The 25349-nt window shown below is 40.0% G+C and overlaps 1 protein-coding gene across 1 annotated transcript in view; it reads left to right on the top strand.

Moving 5' to 3' along the window:
* CD109 (CD109 molecule) overlaps nucleotides 1-25349 on the top strand; it is a 129489-nt gene that overhangs the window by 23159 nt on the left and 80981 nt on the right. The window contains exons 4-5 of the mRNA XM_041725239.1: nucleotides 5270-5500; nucleotides 11548-11673. Coding sequence (XP_041581173.1) covers nucleotides 5270-5500; nucleotides 11548-11673 — 357 coding nt within the window. The remainder of the gene's footprint in view (nucleotides 1-5269; nucleotides 5501-11547; nucleotides 11674-25349) is intronic.

Below are 25349 nucleotides of genomic sequence, written 5' to 3'. Positions count from 1 at the left end.
AAGGACATGGGGTTTTATCCTGCAGATTACCTCATCTTCCTTTAGGGGGATGGGGCTAGAGAAGACCCTTGTGACAGATTACCTCATTGGTGCTTGTCAAAAAGTTCCAGATTAATTGACCTAAAATTCTACTTACTCTTGGGAAGGTTGAAACTGCACTTAAGTCTCTGGTTGCTCTTCTGGGAGCAAACTAGTCCATCTTGGGCCTGTGGTTTCTTTTGAACAACTTTAGCCCTGACACTTTACATACTTAATGTAGGATCAGCATCACCTAATGGGCCAAGTTCCTCTATTTCCTCAATTACTTTTTGAAGGTTACTCATCAAGCACATTCAAAAACCACATTTGTTTTTCCGGGGCCAGGTGGTTCCTAGAGAATACAGTAGCTCCCAAACAGTACTCATAAAAATTACTTATAAGTATAGCTATTGTTTTCTTACCTATTATGTTTGCATTTTCCTTACTAAGAAATATAACTGCTTTTCTATTGTTAAATGGAAAGTAGGGAAAAAGAGGCAAAGCAGGTGGAAATGGTGGTGTTGGGGAACCCATCTCAGAGATAATAAAACATTGCATTGCGTTCATGTACCCTAAAACGTTAGATGCTGGCCATATGCTGTTGAAATAATATTCCAATGAGAAGAGTAAAATAACTCCTGCATAACACAATTGTCCTACAGCAGAAGGGGGTGGGATTTAAGTCCAGGAACCACAGTTTAAAGTACAACTGTCTGGTTTCATCAGAGAAGCCTGAAGGTGCATGGGCTGTAAGTGTAGAAAGGCTGAGCAGAGGAAGCATTAGGTGGTACCAGGCACTTGGGCTTGTTCCAGTAATGTCGGTTTTATTATAAATTGTACTTGTCCAAACTTTCATTAACTGGAACTTGGCTGCCCTGATTCTGTTAGGTCTCAGGTATGTGAAGTATGAACTCCAACATCCTGTATGTCTTTAATATTAATGCCATTTCTATTGTATGAATATATAGCAATTGTCTATTGAAAGCTTAATTGGAGATTATATTTAGGACTGTATCCCTTTCCTAGTAAAATGAAAATTTAAAGATTTAGTTATAAGGTGTCTGGGAAAATGTGATAATGCTTGGCAAAAATAGAAAGTTCTGTATTGTTACGAGTTTTCAGTTAAAAGAGACCTAGCTTTCAGAGTGTGCACTTGCATTCTGATATTTGTAAATGTAATATTTTAAATTGTCTTTTAAGGTTCTCATGAATTTTTGCTGTAAAATAGAAATATTCTGACAGCATTAAAACAAATGTGTTTTTGGGATCCCTGGGTGGCGCAGCGGTTTGGCGCCTGTCTTTGGTCCAGGGCGCGATCCTGGAGACCCGGGATCGAATCCCACATTGGGCTCCCGGTGCATGGAGCCTGCTTCTCCCTCTGCCTGTGTCTCTGCCTCTCTCTCTCTCTCTCTCTCTGTGACTATCATAAAAAAAAAAAAATGTGTTTTTAAAATCTGATGAGCCCATTGTTTCTACTTTTGATATGCTACAATCAGCTTTTAGTAAGAAGTAAATAAAAAAATTGATGTTTAATATAAATATGATTTTTTGCACAAAATGTATTAGGAGAAATTTCTTCTATTCTCTTTGTAAATAAATCCAACTTAAAATGAAGGAGTGGTTTTTAAATTTAGAAATGTTTTAAAGTTTATGTATAATTAATAATTTTTAAAAAATATTTTTAATAGAAACTGTTATCTTAAATTCCTCAACTTTATTTTGAGTTATTTGAAATCTCCACTACTTTTAGTAACTAGCATTATTAATGGAGTAGGACAAATACTATTGTTTTATCTCAGTTTCTTTGACATATGATCTTTTAAAGAAGGCAAAATGGTTTTAGTCAACCCAGATTAGTTTCTTGCCCACCAAGGACCTTTTAAAAATATTTATCTTATTTTATTTTTAAGTAAACTCTATGCGCAATGTGAGGCTTGAACTCACAACCTAAGATCAAGAGTCCCATACTCCATTGACTGAACCAGCCAGATACACTACCCTCGGGAGGACCTTTGTGAGTGTACCTTCCTTAGATACCCTGGGCAAAGAGCAATCATTTACTCAGAAAATTTGCATTTATGTGTACACAGAGTACACTTAGCACAATGAGGATCTTGCATGCCCAAGTCAGATGCTGATTGATACTTTGCTCATAAAAGCCCCTTGATTTTGTATACTTCCAGACTCTTGTCCTGCTGCCAGACATGTCCATCTGTGGAAATTGTATCTTCTTCAGCCCCTTGTTCTTGACCCAAATATAGGAATCCCAAATCTCTGTGGATAAATAATTGGTTCTTGTATAAGGGATATGGAAATCTCTGATGAGGGATTTATTACCAATTCTGGGAACTCTTTCAGTAATTGTGATCCCAAGAAGGCAGAAAGCAATTGATAAGCAGAGATTCAGGAGCTTTTACTTTCTGGCATCCTCTCCACTGTGGGGAGCAGGTTACAATGCATTCTAGGTCTGTTATAGAGAGAAAGTTTCATAGAGATTACTTAAAATCCATGCTATTTTTTTTTGGTTTCCTCATAATGCCCCTGTGTTGTTAACAATGGAAGGCTAAGATCTCTACCACAGCTCAGGATCTGTAGTGCCATGCAAAGTCTGTGGTGACACCCCAAGGCTTGTAGTGATGTCCCATGATTTGTAGAGTCACCCCTGGTCTACTGATATACCAAGTTCATTTGTAATCTCTGACTTTCCAGCCTTGGGATTAATACTGAGGCTTTGAGGATCCTGAATTATCCAAATCTTACTTATGTGGGGAATGGGGGCAAGGTTTCTAATGGGGCAGTTGAGAAAGCAAATTACTTGGGGTAGCTGAAAGGAGCAGAAAGATAGTACTATTTCCTTTTGAGGTAGTGCCAGCTCCCAGAAGGAGGATGGAGTAGAGCACAGAAAGAATGTTTTTTTTTTTTTTTAAAGATTTTTATTTATTTATTCATGAGAGACACAGAGAGAGAAAGGCAGAGACATAGGCAGAGAGAGAAGCAGTCTCCATGTAGGGAGCCTGATATGGGACTAGATCCTGGGTCTCCGGGATCATGACCGGAGCTGAAGGCAGACACTTAACTGCTGAGCCACCCAGGCATCCCAGAAAGAATGTTTTTGGACACATTTGTGTTACTTCTGCTTCTTTAACTCTTGGCATTCTTGTGATTAATGGGCCTCTTTAGTTTGGGGCCTATGCATCATTAATTTGACATAAATCTTCAATCTACTATCTGTTCTGGAGCCTAAAAATGATCAAACTATATCCAAATCATGAAAAACAGTCCTATCAAATATCATGTTTTAAACACGAAGTGTTTATGAATCTTTGCCATATGTAACAGTATGATATGCTGGCATATATATAGCTTCCTACTTTTAGTATTAGAATATCTATTTAAAAGAATCTGAGAGCTGAAGTATCATTTGAGAAAATAGAATATAAGAATGCAGGTTCCAAGATTAGACTCCCAGCCCTACTAGGGCACACATCTCTGGTTCATGTTGTATCCCAAGGACTTAGAACAACCTGGAGCCAGAAGGTGCTCAATAAATGTTTATGGAAGAAAAGCAAAAGTCAGCATTGGAAGTTATTTGCATGTGATGCTACTGATTGTTTTTTTCTAATTTTTTATTAAGAAATTCTCAAATATACAAAACACTTGAAGGAATTTCATAGTGAACACTTCTGTACTCATCACTCAGAATCTGTCATTAACGTTTTACCATACTTGCTGTGTATCACTTGTCTGTTCATCTGTCTGTCTCTCCATCCATTAATTCATCTTATTTTTAATGTATCTCCAAGTAATTGTGGACATCAGTATTTCTCTCCCTAAATATTTTTTGCTGATCACTGTATTGGTACCTTGTTTACATTTCCTTTGTGTTCTTATCCATGTTGCTCGCTTTAAGGTAGCTGTGATTTCTGGAAGATCTCCGAGCTTTCTGTGGACAAAACATGTTTGTAAATGTGAGTCAGGATTTAGTTTTAGTACCACAGGTTTATTAACATGAAAACCAACTGAAAGTCAGGTACGCTAGTCATATATTGTGTAACCGATTATCCCAAGGCTTTGACATAAAACAGTAACAAGCTTTTACTGCTTATTACAATTTCTGTGGGTCAGGAATATGGGAACTGCATAGTTGGGCTGTTCTGATTTGGGATATTACAAGTCTACAGTCAGACTTGCAGTTACCTGAAGGCTTCACTAGGGCTGGGGATCCTCTGTAAGGTAGTTCATTCATATGGCTGTCAAGCTGGTGGTGGGTGTTGGTGGGGGGCCTCAGTTTCTCCCTCTGCGGGCCTCTCTACAGGGTTCTTGAGTGTCCTCGTCACATGGCAGCTGGATTCCCCCAGAGTGAGGAATCCCAGAGAGAAAGAGAAGAAGAACCATACAAAAGCTAACCTTTCGATGACCCAGCTTCATTCTCTTCTTGAGAAGCAAGTCCCTAAGTCTGGGGAATGAGGCTCTATCTTTTGAAGGGCAGAGAGTCAGACAATGTCAGATGTGTTTTAAAGCCACTGCACGGAGGCTTTTAGTAGAGTAGTATAGCTCATCGTGAGTTTGCATCTCAACTAGTGACCTGGAGCAACTTCGCAAATCCTCCAAGCCCAGTGTATAAAATGGTGTCAATAAGAGCACCCACCTGAAGGATTGTTGTGAGGTGAAATGACACAGGTCATGTAAACTGCTGAGGATGGGATCTGATCTGTTGACGCTAGAAGGCAGGAGTTCTATTGGTAAGAACAGTAGGAAAGCAGCAGTGCCTCTATCCTTCCTGAGACTCTGACTTGTGATGTGCAGGATGCAGGAAGAGTGAGCACTGTAGAAAACAGCTTGTGAGAGAGAGAGAGAGAGAGAGAGAGAGAAGCAAGAAAACAAGTCTTGTGCAAATGTGTTCACCAGTTGACTGCCTTAAATAGAGAGACATGGAAAAAATGTTGATAGATATTAGATATCCTGACCAACAGTGACTGTGAGGAAGAATTTGCACATGGAACAGGACATGACAAGGTGACTGCTGCTGAGCCCTCCATTCCAGGAACCCTGCAATTTAGCTGGAGAGGAAACTACAGGATGTTAGGAGGGAAAACAAATTGTTTAATGTCAGTGTCTAGGAGGGGCAAGTTTTTCAACATGGCAATTACTTTTAATAATACTATGGATTGAAAATTTCTGTTCTAACTTATAATTAAAAACCCTTTCGAGGTAAAATGAGAATGTTGCTTGATCTCTTTATTTTCTCCAGCTACCTCTGAACAGTGCGGACGGGATTTATGAGCTGCGTGTAACTGGACGTGCCCAGGATGAGATTTTATTCTCTAACAGCACACGCTTATCATTTGAGACCAAGAGAATGACTGTCTTTATTCAAACAGACAAGTCCCTCTACAAGCCAAAGCAGGAAGTGAAGTTTCGAATTGTTACCCTCTTTTCGGATTTTAAACCTTATAAAACTTCTTTAAACATTCTAATTAAGGTAAGTGCCAGACAGAATAAAGTAAGAAGTTCAAGTCATCTTACTAAAGCTTTCTTCAAAGTTCTGCTCATGTCATCTTAACATTCACCATGGGTAAGCTTCCCTCCCAATGTGAGAATGCTCTCTCTCGGAGGGGAGATGGTAGAGCAATGGGTTCAGAGCTCAGGCTCCCGAGTTGGCCAGCTTGGGCTCCAGTCCTTGCTTCTTTGTTGATTAATTCATTTGTTAAACACTTATTGAACTTCTGTGTTCAGCGCCCTGGATGGGGCAGTGAATAGAATAGATTAAGTCCCTTGCTCACATCAAGCTTATATTTCAGTGAATAGTCTGAAGATAGACATGAAATGAACACAAAAATATGTATATAAAGGGGGGCTCCTGGGGCCTGGGTGGCTCAGTAATTTAAACATCCAACTCTTGATCTCAGCTTAGGTCTTGATCTCATGGTTGTGAGTTCTAGTTCCATGTTGGGTTCTGTGCTGGGCAAGGAGCCTACTTAAAAAAAAAATGTATATAAAGGAATTGGTTTGTGTGTGTGTGTGTGTGTGTGTGTGTGTGTGTGTGTAAGAGAGAGAAAGAATGTTTATGTTTGCTTTTTTCTCTAGAGTTGTTAGGGAAGTCCTATTTGAGCAGAAGCCTAAATGAAATAAAAGAATGAGACCACACAGAGGGAGCAGCCGTGTACAGGCCCTGTGGTGGGAACTTGTTAGGTACACGGAGGGAGGTGGGGGTGGGGTGGGGGGGGGGGAGGCTGACAGTGTACCAGGAAGTGAGGAGACAGATATTATATATTAGGAGATAAGGTAAGATATAGGTAGGTGGGTTGAAGGAGGGGTCATACAGGGTCTTCCTGGTCATGATATGGACTTTGGATTTTACTCTGAGTGGAATGAGAATTCACTGGAGAATTCTGAGGACTGACTCGATGTCTGTTCATCTATCTGTGTGATTTGACTTACAAAAGGATGTGATCTGATGTGATTTGACTTATAAAAGGATCACTGTCTGCTCTGAGAAGAATAGATGCTAGTTGTGTGACCTTGAGAAAATTCATCTTTCTGAGCCCCAGTTTCTTTATTTCTAAAATGTGTAATAATAATAGTACCTCACAGAGGTTTTTTGAGATAATCCGAGTAAAGCATTGAGAACTATGCCTGCCACATAGTACATGCTCACTAAACATTAGCTCTCACTATTATGGGAATCCCCTTTGACGAGGAGTCATTTGGCCTCTGCTGCTGGAACAGTCATTTGGCCTCTGCTGCTCTGATGGTCTGGAGGCAGCATAGTTAGATGTAGTGCTTTCCTGTGAGAACCAAGCTGAGAACAATTGAGATCCAACTGGACCTGCTTTTCTACTTTTATGCTGAGGAGAATCTGAGACATTTGTTCATTAAGGGACAAAGGGTGACTAACCCATCCCAGTTTCCCTGGGACTCTCTTTTTATTTTTATTTATTTATTTTATTGGAGTTCAATTTGCCAAGCATGTCACTCAGTGCTCATCCCGTCAAGTGGCCCCCTCAATGCCTGTCACCCAGTCACCCCAACCCCCCACCCACCTCCCTTTCCACCGCCCCTTGTTCCTTTCCCAGAGTTAGGTGTCTCTCATATTCTGTCACCCTCACTGATATTTACCACTAATTTTCTCTCCTTTCCCCTTTATTCCCTTTCACTATTTTTTATATTCCTCCCTGGGACTCTCTTGATATTGCAACTAAAAGTCCCTGGTCCTGGGAATGCTCTTGATTACCCTAGACGTCCTGATGAATAATAACACAGAATGGAAGGGAAATTCAGGCTTTTTAGTGGTATCTTTCTATTCTTATTTGTTGTTATAAATTAAACTAAAAAACAAAAATCAAGCAATCAAACTTTCATATGTGTAACTTCAGGCCAGTTTGTGTTTGTAGTGAATACAACATTGGTTGGCTTGGTGCTTAATGCATACTTCTTGAATTCCCAAGAATTACAGCTCTGTGAATTTCTGCCTGTGGTATATATTGGAATGTCTATAAAGGAGGTTATCATAGTGAAGAGCATTTCTAAATTCACATTGCCCTCTAAGCAGGGCTTTGTGGACTGCATCCATACCATCTCTCATCATTTATACACATATACTAAGATCTTACTAACTATAAGATGGAGGGTTTGGAAGTCAACATCTGCCTGTCTCTGGCTACTTCTAACCAACCTGCCTGTTTTCCCTGTGGTAATAAAAGTCAGCACTGGATGAATGCCTGTTCTAGGCATTAATCCAGTACTAACCCTGCTGTGGCCGGACAGATACCTCACAGGAGTTTTTGTGAGGATTAAGTGAGATAATTTAAGCATTTAGAACTGCTGGTCTGTGCATTTTTCTTATTTTGCCTCTCTAAGCTGCTTTAGGATCTGCCTTTGAAACCTTCAATTTGTATTCCGGGGCTCTTTGCTCTGATTTTGAACTTCGCTTGCCACATGTGACTTTCTCAGAAGTGCTCAGAGAGATCTCTGGTCCTGAGAGATCCTATTGGCCTGGCCAACATATAGCCCTCTTGGCCAGGGGAGTGGAGTTTAGATTAAAATTCCACCTGAAACCCAGAGTGTTTGGTAACAGGTGACTGGGTGGATAACCATAATCTGTGCATCCAGGCTGTGAGGCTGGGGTATGAACTCCGGGCCAGCTGCCTCCTTCCTTGTAACTTGCAAAAGCCAGATCAGAGCATTGATGCCCATGCTGTTCTACTCCTTCATCTGAAAACAGTCATCTGGGACAGACTGTGATGTTTTCTACATCTTTCAGTGTGGAATAGTTGGTTTCATGGCAAAACTTACCAGAAAAAAGTAGAACCCTGACTTGAATATGTTTGTACTCCCTGGTACAGCACCACCTGCAGGCTACCGTGGAGAAGTGCATCTGATGGCTAAAGCTGACTCAGGATCCATCTTGCCCAGTTGATGATACTGTGATACCAAAGAAACGGGTTAGACAGCTACATTTGTGGTGAATATAGCATAACGTATAAACTTGCCAAATCACTAAGCTGTAAAAGTAAAAGTATGGCTGTAGGATATAGCTAAAATATTGATTGTCACAACATATTCAGGGGTGCTCAGTGTTTTTTTTGTTTTGTTTTGTTTTCTTTTGTTTTGTCATTTGGGTTTTATTCATTTTGCCTGCCTCAGTAACTGACCTTCTTGGGATGAAAGGGCCTTCAGAGCCCTTTTGGTAGTAGTAAAAACATGGCCTACCTCTGCCCTAATTCTGGCTCCCTCCTGCTCATCTGGCCTGACACTATGGAAATAAGTGGCATGGCAGCTGGCTCAGCTGGCTTCTGCTCTGACTTCCTCCTGAAGAAGGTGCTGCTTCTTGTACAGGTGAATGACCTTGCGTGGGAGGAGATGTTGTTGCCTTGGGGCTATATCCTCTGATTGTGCCCTGATACTCTGGCCTGCAGCGGCAGTGGCAAAACCAGGACCTCATCCCTGGTGAAGTGAGGGGGCCACCTTGTTTAAGTGACTTGACTTCTTCCATTCTGTGTGCTAGACGGACACTGGATGCACAGTCCAGGATGCTAAATAAGGCAGAGATTTTCCTCGGGGATGGATTCTCCAGCCAGGGGGTTTATTGCTTGAGACAGTCTAGCCCAGGCAGCAGATACTGTGCTGTGCTGAGGCACCTGCCAGACATCCAGAGTCATCTAAAGGTGACTCAGAAGGCACAAGGGGCCACTTTTTCAGTACCTCCAGCATGTGGCTGTTGTGGCTGTGCCAGGGACACTGTTCACATTGTACACATGGCTGTTCTGTGTGTGACTTAGCAGGAGATGATGATGTGCAAATGCTGGGTTCTGCTGTGATGCCACCATGCATGGCCCATTCGAATCCTGATGTGTGAAGACTTCTGGTGTTTCTACAGTCTCTATGTTTTTCTGTTGGTGACAGTCAGGCCTCGGTCTAAGACAGGCTTGAGCAACCAATGAGTTACCTCATTCACTCCCAGCCCTCCAGATCCTCTAGGTAAAAAAGTCATCAAAGACTTCATTTAGGACTTCCTGTACTTGTAGGGCCATGGCCCCACCTGGGGGAATGTGCACCCTCACCAAAATAATGCATCAGCAGAGAATGAACATTCCTTTTCTTACAGTTTTAGTAGCACTGGGAATTATCATTATTTTAAAATTTTTATCAGACAGAAGACAAATGGTATTTTTTTTGTTTTCATTTGCATTCCCTTAATTATTAGACACAGTATGTTTGTTAGGTATTTGTATTTTTAACTTGGTTTTTGAGCCTTTACACTGTGTAGGCCTCATATGCATCATGCAGTGGCAGGTGCAGGTTTGCTGACTCCTGGCCGTCCCAGGAGCTTGCCAAAGATGCTGACCTGCTTAGTCTTGACTTGCTTTTGGTCTTTGGTCTTAACAGTTAGTTTCTGGCTTACTAGGCTAGGCTTTACTCAGTGCTTGGCATTGTATTTTCTCTGACTCTCACGTTCTCCCCAACTCTGGGTTCTAGTAACTGGGCTAATCCACTACCTCTGGTCAAAGGAGAGAGAATAAGAATAAGGGACAATATTTGATCCTTGCTCTCAGGAGTTCATAGTCTAGTTGAGAACAACAACAACAACAAAACCCTTGATAACCCATGAGTAACTTAAATAGTAATATGTACACAAAAGGGGTAAACTCCAGCTGTGCTAGGGGGTCTCTAGGAAGTGGTCATTCTGTCTGCTGGAGGCAAGACCCTGGAGCTTGTTTCACCAATTGAACAGGAAGAGAGGGCATTCCGTGCAGCAATTGCATGGGCTTTTGGGGGTGAATTGCAAACAAATCTATATATTTGGAGGAAGATGATTGTAGAAATATAGATGGAGTCAGACTACTAGATTACATAGTTGATGTAACAGAGTATAGACATCATTTTGTAGGCAAACAGAAGCCATCATCACCTTGTGGTCCAGCATAATAACCATAGCCAGTGCTTATTCACTGCTTGTTGTATGTCAGGAACTGCACCAGGCATTTTAACCACTTTGCCTCAGTCTGATTTGTGTTTCAGGTGGATAACACTGTTGGCAGCGGGAAGGTGTATTGGAGGGACAACACTGGAGGAGGGAGATTAGTTGTAATAGTGAAAACAAGATGTGGTGGCTGGATGTGAGGATGGAAAGAAGGAGACAAATTGGAAAGAGATTAAAGAGATGGAGTTGACATGGCTGGGACTGTGAGAGGAATTGGAATGACTGCTGGATTGGCTTTGATGCATGCTGCGTGAGGGGATCATTGTCTGGGAAAGTATAGGAAGATTAAAGTGTTTTTCATGCAGCCCCTTGACTAAACATCTCTATGATATATTTTGTTGGATTAAAAGGCACATGGGTTTGAATCCTGAATTCATATATTACTTACAGTTGAGTGCTTACCTAAGCTCTCTAGGAATCAGTTTTCTACTATAATGTTAAGACGATCCTCCTCTGAGGGAGAATTATAATGATCGAGTGATGTGTGAGTTGTAATAATAAGACAGAGTGCCTGACACGTGGTGGGCCTTTAGTACACCAGGCCTGTTATCTCTATGGTTAACAGCAATAACACAGGTTTGGTGGTGTACACATCACAAGTCTTCTATGTAGAAGGAAATGTGGTGCCAAGTGTTAAAAGGTGAAGTAGAATAAAGATGTTCTCAGAAGAGTATGAGAAAGGAAGAAATTTTTAAAAAAGATTTTATTTAGTCATGAGAGACAGAGAGAGAGAGAGAGGCAGGGACACAGAGAGAGAAGCAGGCTCCTCACCAGGAGCCTGATGTGGGACTCGATCCCAGGACCCCAGGATCACGACCTGAGCCAAAGGCAGATGCTCAGCTGCTGAGCCAACCAGTTGCCCCGAGAAAGGAAGAAATTTTGATTGGTTTTCTGTCTAGTAACACATAGCCAACATTTTCCAAAAACTATCTCTGTGCTGTATTTTGGATGTGCCTGGGAGTGCTGCAGGGCATTGTTCATAACCAGTCAGGATCACATGTACGTGGCAGTCTTTATATTGTTAACATGTATGGTTTTCATTGTAGGACCCCAAATCAAATTTGATTCAACAATGGTTGTCAGAACAAAGCGATCTTGGTGTCGTTTCCAAAACTTTTCAATTATCCTCCCATCCAATACTTGGTGACTGGTCCATTCAAGTTCAAGTGAATGTGAGTATAAACCTAATTTATGGTTTAATTTAAATGGTTTAAATAGGTCCGTAGGGAAATATCTCTAAAGTCATTTATTTGATGAAGGAAGAAATTTAATCTGAATATCTAGATAATTTAAGTGGTTTATTTTTAATTTACTGTGTTTATCAATGGGTTAGCTGTCATTGTAACATATTAGAGTTGTAGTCATTACTGCTTTTTTCTGTAATAATAATGTTTGAAGGTTAAAACATTTTGCATTTTAGTACAAAGCTGATTAATGTTTATTTTACTTATTTAGTGCACACATTGAGTATTTTAAAATGAAACAGTGAATACATAGTTATTTTTGGCAAATTTTGGCATTAGTCTCTGAATAATGACTCCTGATGAGATTGGACTAATCTACTTTATCTTTGTTTTAAAAAACAGTGATTTTGTGAGGCTGGTGGGCAGGTGGGGTAATTGGATGATGACATTAAGGAGGGCACTTGATGTAATGATCACTGAGTGGTATATGCCACTGATGAGTCACTAAATTCTACCCTTGTAACTAATAATACAGTATATGTAAGCTAAGTTGAATTTAAATAAAAAAAAAACCCCACAGTGATTTTAAACCACACCAATTTTTTGTTCCCCAGCCCTCTTTCTCCCCAGCTTCGCTGCCAGCTTTTGTAGCTCTGAGATCTAGCAGGGCAGGTGCATGAAAATGCCCTCATCTCTCTGCCTTAGGTTTTCTCCTGTGTGTCACTGAGTGATTTTTGATGATTCATTGAATATTTTCCCATTTTCTTTGATGTTTATTAAAAGAAATATATGGAAAGAGCCTTTAAAAATAGCTCTATTAAAATAGCTTCTCACTGTTGACATTTTGGGCTACACTTCTTCATTGTGGGCATTGTGGGCATTGGAGAATGGTTAGCAGTATCTTTGGCTTCAACCCACTGGATGCCAGTAGCAGCTTTCCCTCCCTCCAAGTATGACAGCCAAACATGTCTACAGACATTTTCAGTGTCCCCGGAGTGGGTGGGGGAATACCCTCTCCCTTCCCCATTGAGAACCACTTCATTAGAAGGGATGATCATTCATTAGCATAAGACCTTAAATGAGATAAAAGTAACAAATACTTAATAAATAAAAAATTTAAAAAATTTCCCTTTTAGTTAACACATTTTTGGGTGACACCCTAAAAGCAGAATTTATCCCTCTTTGCCAGCATGTCTTTTGAGCACCCACATAAAGATGAAGAGTGCTGTCAGCCTCGGGGGAGGTGGTGCTGTGGAGGGAGACACGTAGGCAACAAGAAAATGTGGAGGAATGTGCTGGGGTTAGAGGAGCCTGGGGCAGCAGGTGATGGGCTCTGAAGGGACCAGACCTTTCTTTGCACTTATAGAGAAAGAGGAGAGTGGATGTTCGTGAGACTTCAGAGAAATAAAGCTGTGTGTAGAGGCAGGGAAGATGCAAGAGAGCCTCACAGGTCTGAAATGCGGAGAAGTGTGGTGTTACTGACACGTATGGAGCATGATGGGAGTGAGGATTAGGATGTACACTGTGAGTCTGAAGGAGTTAGGGTTTTATTCTGTTTTCACCTTTGATTTCACTATAAACTCTCCAGGATTGGTTGTTTGTTTATGCATCTGTCTGTCCATCTTTCCACCTGTCCTTCTCGTGAATATGTGTTGAGGGCTTATAATGCAGTGGTGGATACAAGCAAGTAAACACTTGGAATCTCTGTCCTTGAAGACCACTGCTGTGCTGACATGAATAGTATGATAGGAGGTGAATAACACAGGTGTGACAAAAGAACAAGGAAGCACAACAGTGGAGGAGCTGTAAGGTGCTGAGTCTGTGAGGTCCATCAGATGCTTCCAAGAGTGCAGTCTGACTTGGACGAATGTGGGATAAGGAGGGTTTATTGTCAGGACGAGTGCTGATGCTTTTACGACCGTGGCTCCCTCTGTCTCTTGTGACCTGTGCCATTCTCCTCTCCTTCTGCCAACCTTTAAATCTGAACAGTCGAAGTGGCTCAGCTAAATAACCATCATCTCAGAGCCCTACCAGCAAGCCTATTCGTTGGTGGCTGGCAAGCTATGGATGGGCTTCCCTTGGGTCAGGTGTCCATTGTTGGTCCATTCAGTGGCACCTCTGCTTTCTGGCCAGGGGGCACACAGTCTCAGCAGGGCGGCAGCCTCCAAGAGTGGTGAACAGAGCATGTACCAGCCAACAGAGGGCGATAGAATAGTGGAGAAAGACTGGAAGTTGTGAGATCTTAGGTTGGAAGATGTACAGGATTTCTCATAGCACTGAATGGTGGACTTGACCTGTCATGTTGCTTTGGTAGGAAAAAAAAGACAAGGAAGGGTAAGTGCTTACAAAACTCCATTTGTTTACAAGATTTGGCCTTTGCCCACCTCTTCTTCCTTGTTAGGTGCCACCTTTATCCTTGAACTTTATGCTTCAGACATATTATGTTCTTTAAGTTCCTTAAACTCACATTTCTGTCAGAACCCAGAGCCTTCCCATGCCGTTCCCTCTGCCTGGAACATTCTTTTTCTGCTGTTAATTCTAGAGCTAGAATGGCCAGTTCCCTCTAGACATTCCCATAGTACCCTGTGCTTCTCTTGGTTCACTGATGTCACTTTTAACTGGTGGTACCTAATGGTCTTTTGGGGCTTGTTCACGTTTGTATCTCTGTGACTTACCACATGTTTTGCACTTGGGTATTAGTCAATATTTATTAGATGAGTGTATTAAAGCTATATAATAATCATTTGTATTGAACTAAACATAATTTCCCCCTTCCACATTCTGTAAAGCATCTTCATCTTTTAGAAGAGAAGCATATTGATCAGGGACTTATTATTGGTGTTATGTTCCCCCCCCCCCAGTTTTATTGAGGTACAATTGACAAAATGATAAGATATTTAAAGTGTACAATGTGATTGTTTGATGTACACGCATGTTGTGAAGATTCCTTCCAAATGATATAATGTTAAGGCACACACTGGAAAAATAAGAGCTTTTATTAAAAACAAAAACAAAAACAAGTCCTTTAAAGACCGCCAGGGGTCAGTATAATCAAAGAAATGTAGTGGGAAGCAAGCCCAGACCCAGTCTGTCTCTGGTTTTCATCTTTCCTTGACTCCTGCATAGCATTCAAAGACTGTTTATTGCTTATTATTAAACTCCTTTTTTTTTCCAGCAGTGAATAATGACTGTGGTGGAAATGTATTTATTATTTAAATAATCCACCACAATAGATTATATTTTTGTTTTTCTAAGGTAGTGACCAATCTCAGTATAAATCTCAGGGAGGAGAAAATATTTCAGAAGAATGTTTGAAATTGAAATTCCATTTGTCTTTAGAAAAAATATGGAATGATCCTGGTATTAGACTTATCAGAGCTTTGATCTGTAGTGACTGTACAGATAATCAGAGTGGTTCTTAAATCACTGTTTCTACTAGGTCAGGAAAAAGATCCTCTAGGCAAAACTCACTTGGTGGGTTCCTTGGTGTTTCCAACACTAAACATGTACATTTATAGAATAAGAGTGAATGAGTCATTTATTATATGCTAACCTTTCTGGATTACTAATATTGCTTTTGACCTTCAAGTATTGCTTTTCACTTTCAGGATTTTTTGAGTAATTATTTTGAGTTAGTAAAATTTCTAAGTTTTTATTCTTATTTTTTATCCTTTATTGTGCAGTATATGATGGTAGAGCATAATAAATTCCTTATATGTTTATAGATCTGCATTTTTTACAATGCTAATGTAATTAAATTGCAAAGCTACTCTTGACGATGATAACTTTTATTTATTTATTTTTTTTGATGATGATAACTTTTAAGCTCTTTTAAAGTTACTAAAATTTAGTGAGGGCACTGATTTTTTTATGTGTGCTACTTATGCATATACATAATTTGCATACCTCCCTGGAATGTGGATAATTCTTTGCTGCGTTGGGGACTGTGCTTCTTTTGAGAAGAATCACCATCCCTTCTCCCTCTTCCAGCCTCCCCATCCCCAATGTCCTTTCTCCTTTAACTTCCAGGGGCACTGTGACCTCCCCTCAGAGGGAAGAAGTTTATTTTAACTGTAACACCTCTTCATAGAAAGTGTGTTTTACAGTGTTATGATATTTCAAGTACATTAGAGGACAAGTGGGGAAACGTGCTCCAATTTAACAATCATCTCACAAATACATCTTGGGCAGATAACTTGTGAAATTTAAACATTGCTTGTATTTTCATTTTTTTTTTAAGTACTTCTCTAGATGCCTTATCTCTCTAGGTATCTATCTCTTCACTGGTATCCTTGGGTCTCCCAAATAGTTGAATTTTTTTTTTCATTTTTAAAAATTGTGGTAAAATGTATGTGTAATTTACTATCTTAACTATTTTTGAGTGTACAATTCAGTGGTACTAAATATACTCACACTGTTGTGTAGCTGTCACCACCATCCATCTCCTGGACTCTTTATCTTGCAGAACTAAAACTGTAACTAAACACTAACACTCCCCATTCCTCCTCTTTCCCAGCCCTGGGCAACCAGCACTCTACTTTCTGTCTTTAAATTTGACTACTCTAAGTACCTCATATAAGTGGAGTGACATAGTATTTGTCTTTTTGTGACTGGGTTATCCTCAAGGTTCATCCATATGGTAGCACATGTCAGAATTTTCTTCCTTTTTAAGGGTGAAAAATATTCCATAGTACATTTATACCAGGATTCATCACAGATGGTCTTGCATCTATGATTTAAAAATTGTATTCCAGGGGCACCTGGGTGGCTCAGTGGTTGAGCATCTGCCTTTAGCTTAGGGCATGATCCTGGGTCTTGGGATGGAGTCCCACATCTGGCTTCCCACAAGGAGCCTGCTTCTCCCTTTGCCTAGGTCTCTGCCTCTCTCTCTGTGTGTCTCTCATGAATAAATAAATTAAAAAAGCTTTATAAATTGTTTTTAAAAATTGTATTCTTGGTTACTAGAATACAAAAAACTGTATTCCTGGTTTTGAGGTTCTTTAAAAGAACTGCTAATGTTGGTGTGTGCAGTTCTGGCTCCTGGAGCCCGGAGGGATCTGGCCACACCAGCCCTTTCCCTGGGGGTCCCCACAGCCCCGAGTTTCAGGCCTCTGAGTGACCCTGGCATTGGCGCTTCTGTTGCTCTGAGAACTTGAAGGGAGAGCGAGTCACAGAGGGAACCCTGCTCATTGATAATGGTAGCCCGTGCCCTTTTTCCACAGCGGCGGGTGGAAGCCTCTCTTCCCTTCCTGATGAGTTCATGCAGCCAAGTCGACCACCTGAGGCTGCACTTGCTGGAACCTACCAAAGGTTCTCAAACATCGGTGTGTGTAAGAATAACTGAAGGAGGAGCTTATTAAAGATGCAGAGTTCAGGCCCCAGCCCCAGATCATAAGACCATATGGCTGGTGAGGGACCTCAGAATTTGCATTTTAAATAAGCACTTTGGGAAATTCCATTTGTTTCCTAGGACCGCAACTTCAGAAGTGCTGATTTCTATCCACTGGCCAGGTGTCTTCACTTCTATCCACTCCGCTGAGGGGTGGAGTTGGGTAGTGTAAAGGGTGTAGAATAGGACAGGCCCCCAACTCATTCTTTAATTCTCTAGTGATGAGGCTCTGAGCTCTCTGACTCTTAGGTAATAGCTCTGTAGAGCTCTCAGGCACCCTAGCCTTACTTTATTAGGTTTTTTTAGTCCATGTTTTTACAACAGCATCTCATGATTTAGAATGCACAGCCAGTAGGGGAGCCATGGAACTAGGCAATCTTGTGATCTCTTCAAGCTGCTGCATGGGCCGTGGTGTCTCAGCCCCTGTCTTATCCTGAAGCAGTGTTAGAGTGGGGACAAGATATAGAAGGTAGACATCTCAGTAGTCCCCAGGCTGGAAATCAGTCTTCTGGAGCCCTAATACACGTGCATGTCAAGTTATTACGTAATTCAGAAGCAGTCTGCCTTGAATTGTTCCTCTGTTTATAGCAGTTACATTCATTCTTTTGAGTTAGTTGTTGTGGAAGGGTCAGGAAGGGCTGCTAGCAGTACCTCAGGCTTCTTATATCCTTTCAGAGCACCCCTTATCTTTCCTGCCTAGCAACCTAACTGCCTAGCTGCTGCCTGGCTCGGTTCACTTTCTGCTGGGGCTGTTTGTCCTTTGCAAAGGGACACATCTTTGTTTGGACAGTTCCTGTCCTTGAAGCTCTCTGCAAGTAGCATCTGGTGTCTCCTCCCCTGGCTTGTGATGACAGCTTAACAGGGAGCATGGAGCACAGTGTGACAGGTCAGAAAACAGTGGCATCCTCTGGAATGTGGATGGAACTTCCAAAATACTTTCACTGGCCTCTGCTTGAAGGAAGACAGCTTTTTTTTTTTTTTTTGGAAACACTTCAAGTTCTTCCATGTGCAGTGAGAAAGGGAGGGAGGGGGAGTCGGTTTTAGGATTTTGATTTCTTACAGTAGTGACTGACAGAAGTGAGCACTTCATTCTCAGTTCTTCTTTGGGGCCTTATACATATCTCTACTGCAGCATTTACGGGTCAGAGTAGTTGTTTCCTTGTTTGTTTGCTTTTTTTCCTTACTGCGGCAAGATAGAAATGATAAAATTTACCATTGTAGCCATTTTTTTTAAATTAATTTTTATTGGTGTTCAATTTGCCATTTTTAAGTGTGTAGTTCAGTGGCATCAAAGATGTTTACGTCTGTCACTGGTATCAATCTTTCCAGAATTTGTTTCATCTTTCCAAACTATGACTGCCTTATTTATTAGACTGTGAGTTCCTTGAAGATAGAAGTTCTATTTTATTGATTTTCTTGTTTATTCTAATAGAATATCTGACCCTGTTGCTGGAAGTTGTTCATGCTTGCAGGATGAAAGAAAGAGAGTGTTCAGTTTCCCCTAGGCTACCGCCATTGATTATTATCCTTTGTGATGTTCTTTGACTTACAATTCCTCTCTTCCATATGATACTACAGTGTGGAAGAAACATGTCCATATATTTGCATTTTGAGAATATGTATGGTTGCTGTATTTGGTGTACCTGTGAGCTGGTGGAAAACAGGCCTTTTGTATTAACGTTCTGGACTTTCCGATTTTGAAAATTAAAGATTTCAGTCAAGAACTGAATATCCTAGCCTCTTGTAAAATTCGTAATGTGCTCATGATTTTTGTGCTGTGGTATTCCTGTGGCTTTAGTGAGTCCTTTGATCTGTTCTTGTCAGCTCTTCAGTGGTGTGCATTATAATTTCTGGATCCCAGCCTAATTTTTGTGAGGAGTTCCTTGTCTTGTGCTTTCCCTTCAAAAGCAATGCTAGGAGTGCTCTTCCTTTCAAGTGTCTTACCTACTACTGTCTTTGGGTACATCCTTTTGGCATCAGGCAGAAATTCTGGAATTAGATGTTAGCATGTCCTGATCATCAGTGAAATGGATGATCTCAGGAAGCCATCAGCACATAGCAAGGTTACCCAGATCCATTTCATCATTTTATGGAGGAGGAACTGGAGAGAAGTGGTGTGACCTGGTTAGGTTTACATGGGGCTAGAAGCTAGATCCCCTGACACTTTCATCTGTAGAACATTAAATTACTTAATATGTGCAGCAATTGCTGTTTAAAGATGGCCACCTTTTTGGTTGAGTTTAGATGTCAACAGAGCTTGCTGTGTGTGTTGGTGGAGATGATTCCCACCTCTGTGACATGATTCGAGGGTGCCATACAGTCACTCCCTCACATATTGGTTTGTTTTCTTTTTTTTTTTTTTTGGCTTTTTAAGTTTTAATTTTAATTCCATTTAGTTAACATATAGTGTAATATTAGTTTCAGATGTACAATATAGTGATTCAACACTTCCATACAACACCCAGTGGTCATCATTACAAGTGCCTTCCTTAATCCCCACCACCTATTTAATCCATTCCCACCACCACCTCCCTTCTGGCAACCATCAGTTTTTTCTCTATAGTTAAGAGTCTGTTTCTTGGTTTATCTCTCTTTTTCATTTGTTTTGTTTTGTTTCTTAAGTTCCACATATGAGTGAAATCATGTGGAATTTCACTTTCTCTGACTGCTTTATTTTGCTTAACATTATATTCTCTAGCTCCATCCTTGTTGTTGCAAATGGCAAGATTTCATCCTTTTTGTGGCCAAATAATATTCCATTATATATATGTATATATATATGCCACATCTTCTTTATCCATCTATCATTTGATGGGTACTTAGGCTGCTTCCATAGTTTGGCTATTGAAAATAATGCTGCTATAAACATTGGGGTGCATGTATACCTTTGAATTAGCATTTTCATATTCTCTGGGGAAATATCTAGTGGTGTGATTGCTGGATCATAGGCTAGTTCTATCTTTAACTTTTTGAGGAAACTTCATACTGTTTTCCAGAGTGACTGCACCACTTTGCATTCCCACCAACAGTGCACAAGTTTTCCTTTTTCTCCACATCCTTGCCAACACCTGTTGTTTCTTGTGTTGTTGATTTTAGCCATTCTGACAGGTATGAGATGATATCTCATTGCACCTTTGATTTGCATTTCCCTGATGATGAGTGATGATGAACATCTTTTCATGTGTCTATTGGCCATCTGTATGTCTTCTTGGGAGAATCTCTGTTTATGTCTTCTGCCTATTTTTTAATTGGGTCACTTGTTTTTTGAGTGTTGAGTTTGATGAGTTCTTTATAAATTTTGGATACTAACCCTTTATCAGATATGTCATTTGCAAATCTCTTTTCCCATTCAGTAGGTTGTCTTTTAGTTTTGTTGGTTGTTTCCTTTGCTGAGCAAAAGCTCTTTATTTTGATGTAGTCCCAATAGTTTATTTTTGCCTTTGTTCCCTAGCCTCAGGAGACATATCTAGAAAGAAGTTGCTACGGCTCATGTCAAAGAGGTTACTGGCAGTGTTCTCTTCTAAAGATTTATTTATTTATTTTAGGGAGAGAGAGCCCATGCATGTGGGGGGAGGGGTATAGGGAGAGGGAGAGAGAGAGAATCTCAAGCAGACTCTCCACTGAGCGCAGAGCCTGACTTGGGCCTCGATCACACGACCCTAAGATCATGACCTGAGCCAAAATCAAGAGTTCAACTCTTAACTGACTGAGGCACCAAGGCACCCCTGCCTGTGTTCTCTTCTGGGTTTTTTATGGTTTCTGATCTCATATTTAGGTCCTTAATCCATTTTGAATTAATTTTGTTGTATGGAGTAATAAAGTGGTCCAGTTTCATTCTTTTACATGTAGCTGTATCGCTTTCTCAACACCATTTTTTGAATATACTGTCTTTTTTCCATTGGATATTCTTTCCTGCTTTGTTCAAGACTAATTGTGAGTGTATTTCTGGGTTTTTTCTGCTCTGTCCTATTGATCTATGTGTCTATTTTTGTGCCAGTACCATACAGTTTTGGTTACTACAGCTTTGTAATATAACTCGAAGTCTGGACTTTTGATGCCTCGAGCTTTGCTTTTGTTTTTCAAGGTTGCTTTGGCTATCCAGAGTTGTTTTTGATTTCAGACATTTTTTAGGGCTCTTTTTCTAATTCCATGAAGAATATTGGTACTTTAATAGGGATTGTATTAAATGTGTAGAATGCTTTGGGAAGTATAGACATTTTAACAATATTTGTTTTCCAATCTATGGGCATAGGATGTCTTTCCATTTCTTTGTGTTCTCTTTGATATCTTTCATCAGTGTTTTATTGTTTTCAGAGTACAGGTCTTTCATCTCTTTGGTTAGATTTATTCCTGGGTATCTTATTATTTTTTTGGTACAGTTGTAAATGTTTTCTTAATTTCTCTTTTTGGTGCAGTTGTAAATGTTATCTTAATTTCTTCATTATTGGTGTATAGAAATGCAACAGATTTCTATATATTGATTTTGTGTCTTGTGACTTTAGTCAATTTATCAAATCTAGCAGTTTTTTTGTGGAGTCTTTCATGTTTTCTCTATATAGTAACATGCCATCTGCAAATAATGAAGGTTTTACTTCTTTCTTACCAATTTGGATGCCTTTTTGTTGTTGTTGTTGTTGTTGTTGTTGTTGTTGTCTGATTTCTGTGGCTAGGGCTTCTAGTACTTTGTTGAATAAAAATGGTGAGAGTAGACATCCTTGTCTTGTTCCTGACCTTAGGGGAAAAACAGTTTTTCATAGATGGCCTCATTATGTTCAGATATTCTCCCTCTAAGCCTACTTTGTTTTTTTTTTTTAATAATTTTTATTGGTGTTCAATTTACCAACATACAGAATAACACCCAGTGCTCATCCCGTCAAGTGTCCCCCTCAGTGCCCGTCACCCATTCACCCCCACCCCCCACCCTCCTCCCCTTCCTCCACCCCTAGTTCATTTCCCAGAGTTAGGAGTCTTTATGTTCTGTCTCCCTTCCTGATATTTCCCACACATTTCTTCTCCCTTCCTTTGTATTCCCTTTCACTATTATTCATATTCCCCAAATGAATGAGAACATACACTGTTTGTCCTTCTCCGATTGACTTACTTCACTCAGCATAATACCCTCCAGTTCCATCCACGTTGAAGCAAATGGTGGGTATTTGTCGTTTCTAATTGCTGAGTAATATTCCATTGTATACATAAACCACATCTTCTTTATCCATTCATCTTTCTATGGACACCGAGGCTCCTTCCACAGTTTGGCTATTGTGGCCATTGCTGCTAGAAACATCGGGGTGCAGGTGTCCCGGTGTTTCATTGCATCTGAATCTTTGGGGTAAATCCCCAACAGTTAAGCCTACTTTGTTGAGGGCTTTTTATTTTTTATCATGAATGGATGTTTTACTTTGTCAAATATTTTTTCTCTGTTGAAATGATCATATAGTTCTTATCTTTTCTCTTATTGATGTGATATATCATGTTGATTGATTTGCAAATATTGAACCACCCTTACAACCCCTAGAATAAATCCCACTTGATTGTGGTGAATGATTTTTTAATGGATTGTTGAATTTGGTTTGCTAGTATTTTGTTGAGGATTTTTGCATCCATGTTCATCAGAAATATGGGCCTATAGTTCTCTTTTATAGTGGTATCTTAATCTGGTTTTTGTATCAGAGTAATGTTGACCTCATAGAATGAAATTGAAATTGGGAGTTTTTCTTCCTTTTCTACTTTTTGGAATACTTTGAGAAGAATAGGTATTAACTCTTCTTTATATGTGTGGTAGAATTCATGTGAATGCATCTGGCCCTGGACTTTTGTTTGTTGGGAGTTTTTTTGATTACTGAGTCAGTGTCTTTGCTGGTTATGGGTCTGTTCAAATTTTCTATTTCTTTCTGTTTCACTTTTGGTAGTTTATATGTTTCTAGGAATTTATCCATTTCTTCTAGATTGTCCAATTTGTTGGCACTTAGTTTTTCATAATGTTCTCTTATTATTGTTTGTATTTCTGTGGTGCTGGTGGTTATGTCTCCTCTCTCATCTGTGAATTTATCTATTGAGTTTCATCTTGGGTTGTTTTCAGAGTGTCTCATATATATTTTTTAAATTTTATTTATTTATTCATGAAAGACGCAGAGAGAGAGAGAGGCAGAGACATAGGTGGAGGGAGAAGCAGGCTCCATGCAGGGAGCCCGATGTGGGCCTCGATCTCAGGACTCCAGGATCATGCCCTGGGCCGAAGGCAGCGCTAAACCGCTGAGCCACCCAGGCTGCCTGCAGAGTGTCTCATATTCTGCCACAACAGCCATGACTTTAGATGGAAGATTTTCAGTTCAGGAGACTCTTATTACTTGGTAGGGGAAACATTAATTTCTACTAATATATTAGTAAGGATTACTTTGCTGTTACCTAGCAGGCTGTATACTCTTGGTGATATAAGTCATAGAAGATTAATTTTTCAAAGAACTTTTTATTTATTTATTTATTTATTTATTTATTTATTTATTTATTTAGAACTTTTTATTTTTAAGTAGATTTGCAGAAGGTTGTGAAGAACGTATTTGAGAGGCCCTATGTGTCCTTTACGCAGTGTGTCAAATGGTTATATCTTACGTTATTATAGTACAGCCTCAAAAACAGGAACTTTACATTGATATGTGTGTGTATAGTTCTATAAGATGCCTAGTTTTCAGTGGCATAGAGGGAGTTTTGGAAAATCACAGCTCAATGGACTCTGCTAGTGGCAGCCCTAGGTCCCAGGGTGGGTCACTAGAATGAGTACTGTGTCCCTGGGTGCAGTGAGAAAAGGATAAATGAGAAAGAAATGGAATATTTTTGCCTCAGGGGTGACTTTCCTATTCAATACAAAGTACTAGCTACCCTTCTGCTTTTTCCTTTTGCTAGAGATAGGTGCCCAAGAAAGGTAGTCATGTGGCATAACTTAAAAAACTTTTATTTTTTCCATTTTCAGTAGGAACAGAGAGGGTTCAGTGAATGATTTTTGATGGTTTTATTTTTATTTTTTTTAAAGATTTTATTTATTTACTCATGAGAGACAGAGAGAGAGAGAGAGAGAGAGAGAGAGAGAGAGAGAGGCAGAGACATAGGCAGAGGGAGAAGCAGGCTCCATGGAGGGAACCCGATGTGGGACTCGACCCCGGGATTCCAGGATCACGCCCTGGGCTGGGGGCAGGAGCCAAATCACTGAGCGACCCGGAGATCCCCTGTTTGTTTTAAAAAGAATATGTTTCTAAGTCACATTTTTTCCTGAGGAAACTAGTTTGTCTCTCTCTTTTTAAATTTATTTTATTTTTGGTTGTTTTTTGCTTTGTTTTTTGTTTGTTATTAGCTTGTCTTTTGTGCAGCATAACATTTGTACTGCAAAGGGAGAAACTTCTTAGGAGTATGCATGTGGTTGTGGTATTGGATGTCTGACCCATTGTTCTTTAACTGAAGTCTTGTATGGTCTATGTCTTGGTTATTGGTTAGATCCATTCTCCCCAGTCCTATTACTATGAGTAACTATTAGGTATAGAATAACTTAAGTTCTGCTTTAGTTTAGTTCCAGTCTTGAGGAGTACCAGGATGTTTGTAATTCTTCCCAATGAGAGAAGAGATTCAGGAAAATGCTGTCTCATGGGGGAGCTTCTGGTCCCTCCCTCCTCACTCTCAGTAGATAATCTTTCTTTCTACTTCATAAACAAAAACAAAATTTATCAAATAGGAATTTCTTTTAAGTTCCTCTGCCAGATCTATGTGACTACCTGTGTGTGTACTCATCTCATGGTCATCCTCTTCTTTTACAGAAAAGATATAATTCTTCATATCTAAGACCAAAACCTCAACCTCTTCCCTGGCTTCTCTCTTATACTTTCTCAGAAATCTTACAATATTAATTATCTTTTCTTTCTCCTGAATCTTCAATCTGGATCTCTCTCTCTCTCTCTCCTGGATCTTTCCACAAAATCTAGTATGTTCAAGTCTCTCACATGATTAAGGGGAGAGAGAGGGAGAGAGAAAGAGTCACACTAGTTTCCTTGCCAGTAATTTCACTTTTTTTGTCTTTTCCATTCTAGCCAATCCTTTGAAAAAAAGGTAGTCTAATCTCTGTGCCTCCCATTTTCCTCAGCTCACTCCAGTTTAGCACTTAGGTTTCTTTCTACTAGTTTGCTAGTCTGGATTCTTCTCCTTATCTCATTTGTTGTGTTCCAGACCTTTATAATCATTTGTCTTCTTAACATCTCTACTTGGATGTTTTAAAGGCTTCCCAAAGTCC

This window comes from Vulpes lagopus, chromosome 1 (assembly GCF_018345385.1).
Source record: "Vulpes lagopus strain Blue_001 chromosome 1, ASM1834538v1, whole genome shotgun sequence".
NCBI classification, from domain to species: domain Eukaryota; kingdom Metazoa; phylum Chordata; class Mammalia; order Carnivora; family Canidae; genus Vulpes; species Vulpes lagopus.
The sequence above is the reverse complement of the archived record's forward strand: the minus strand, read 5'-3'. Positions and strand labels throughout refer to the sequence as shown.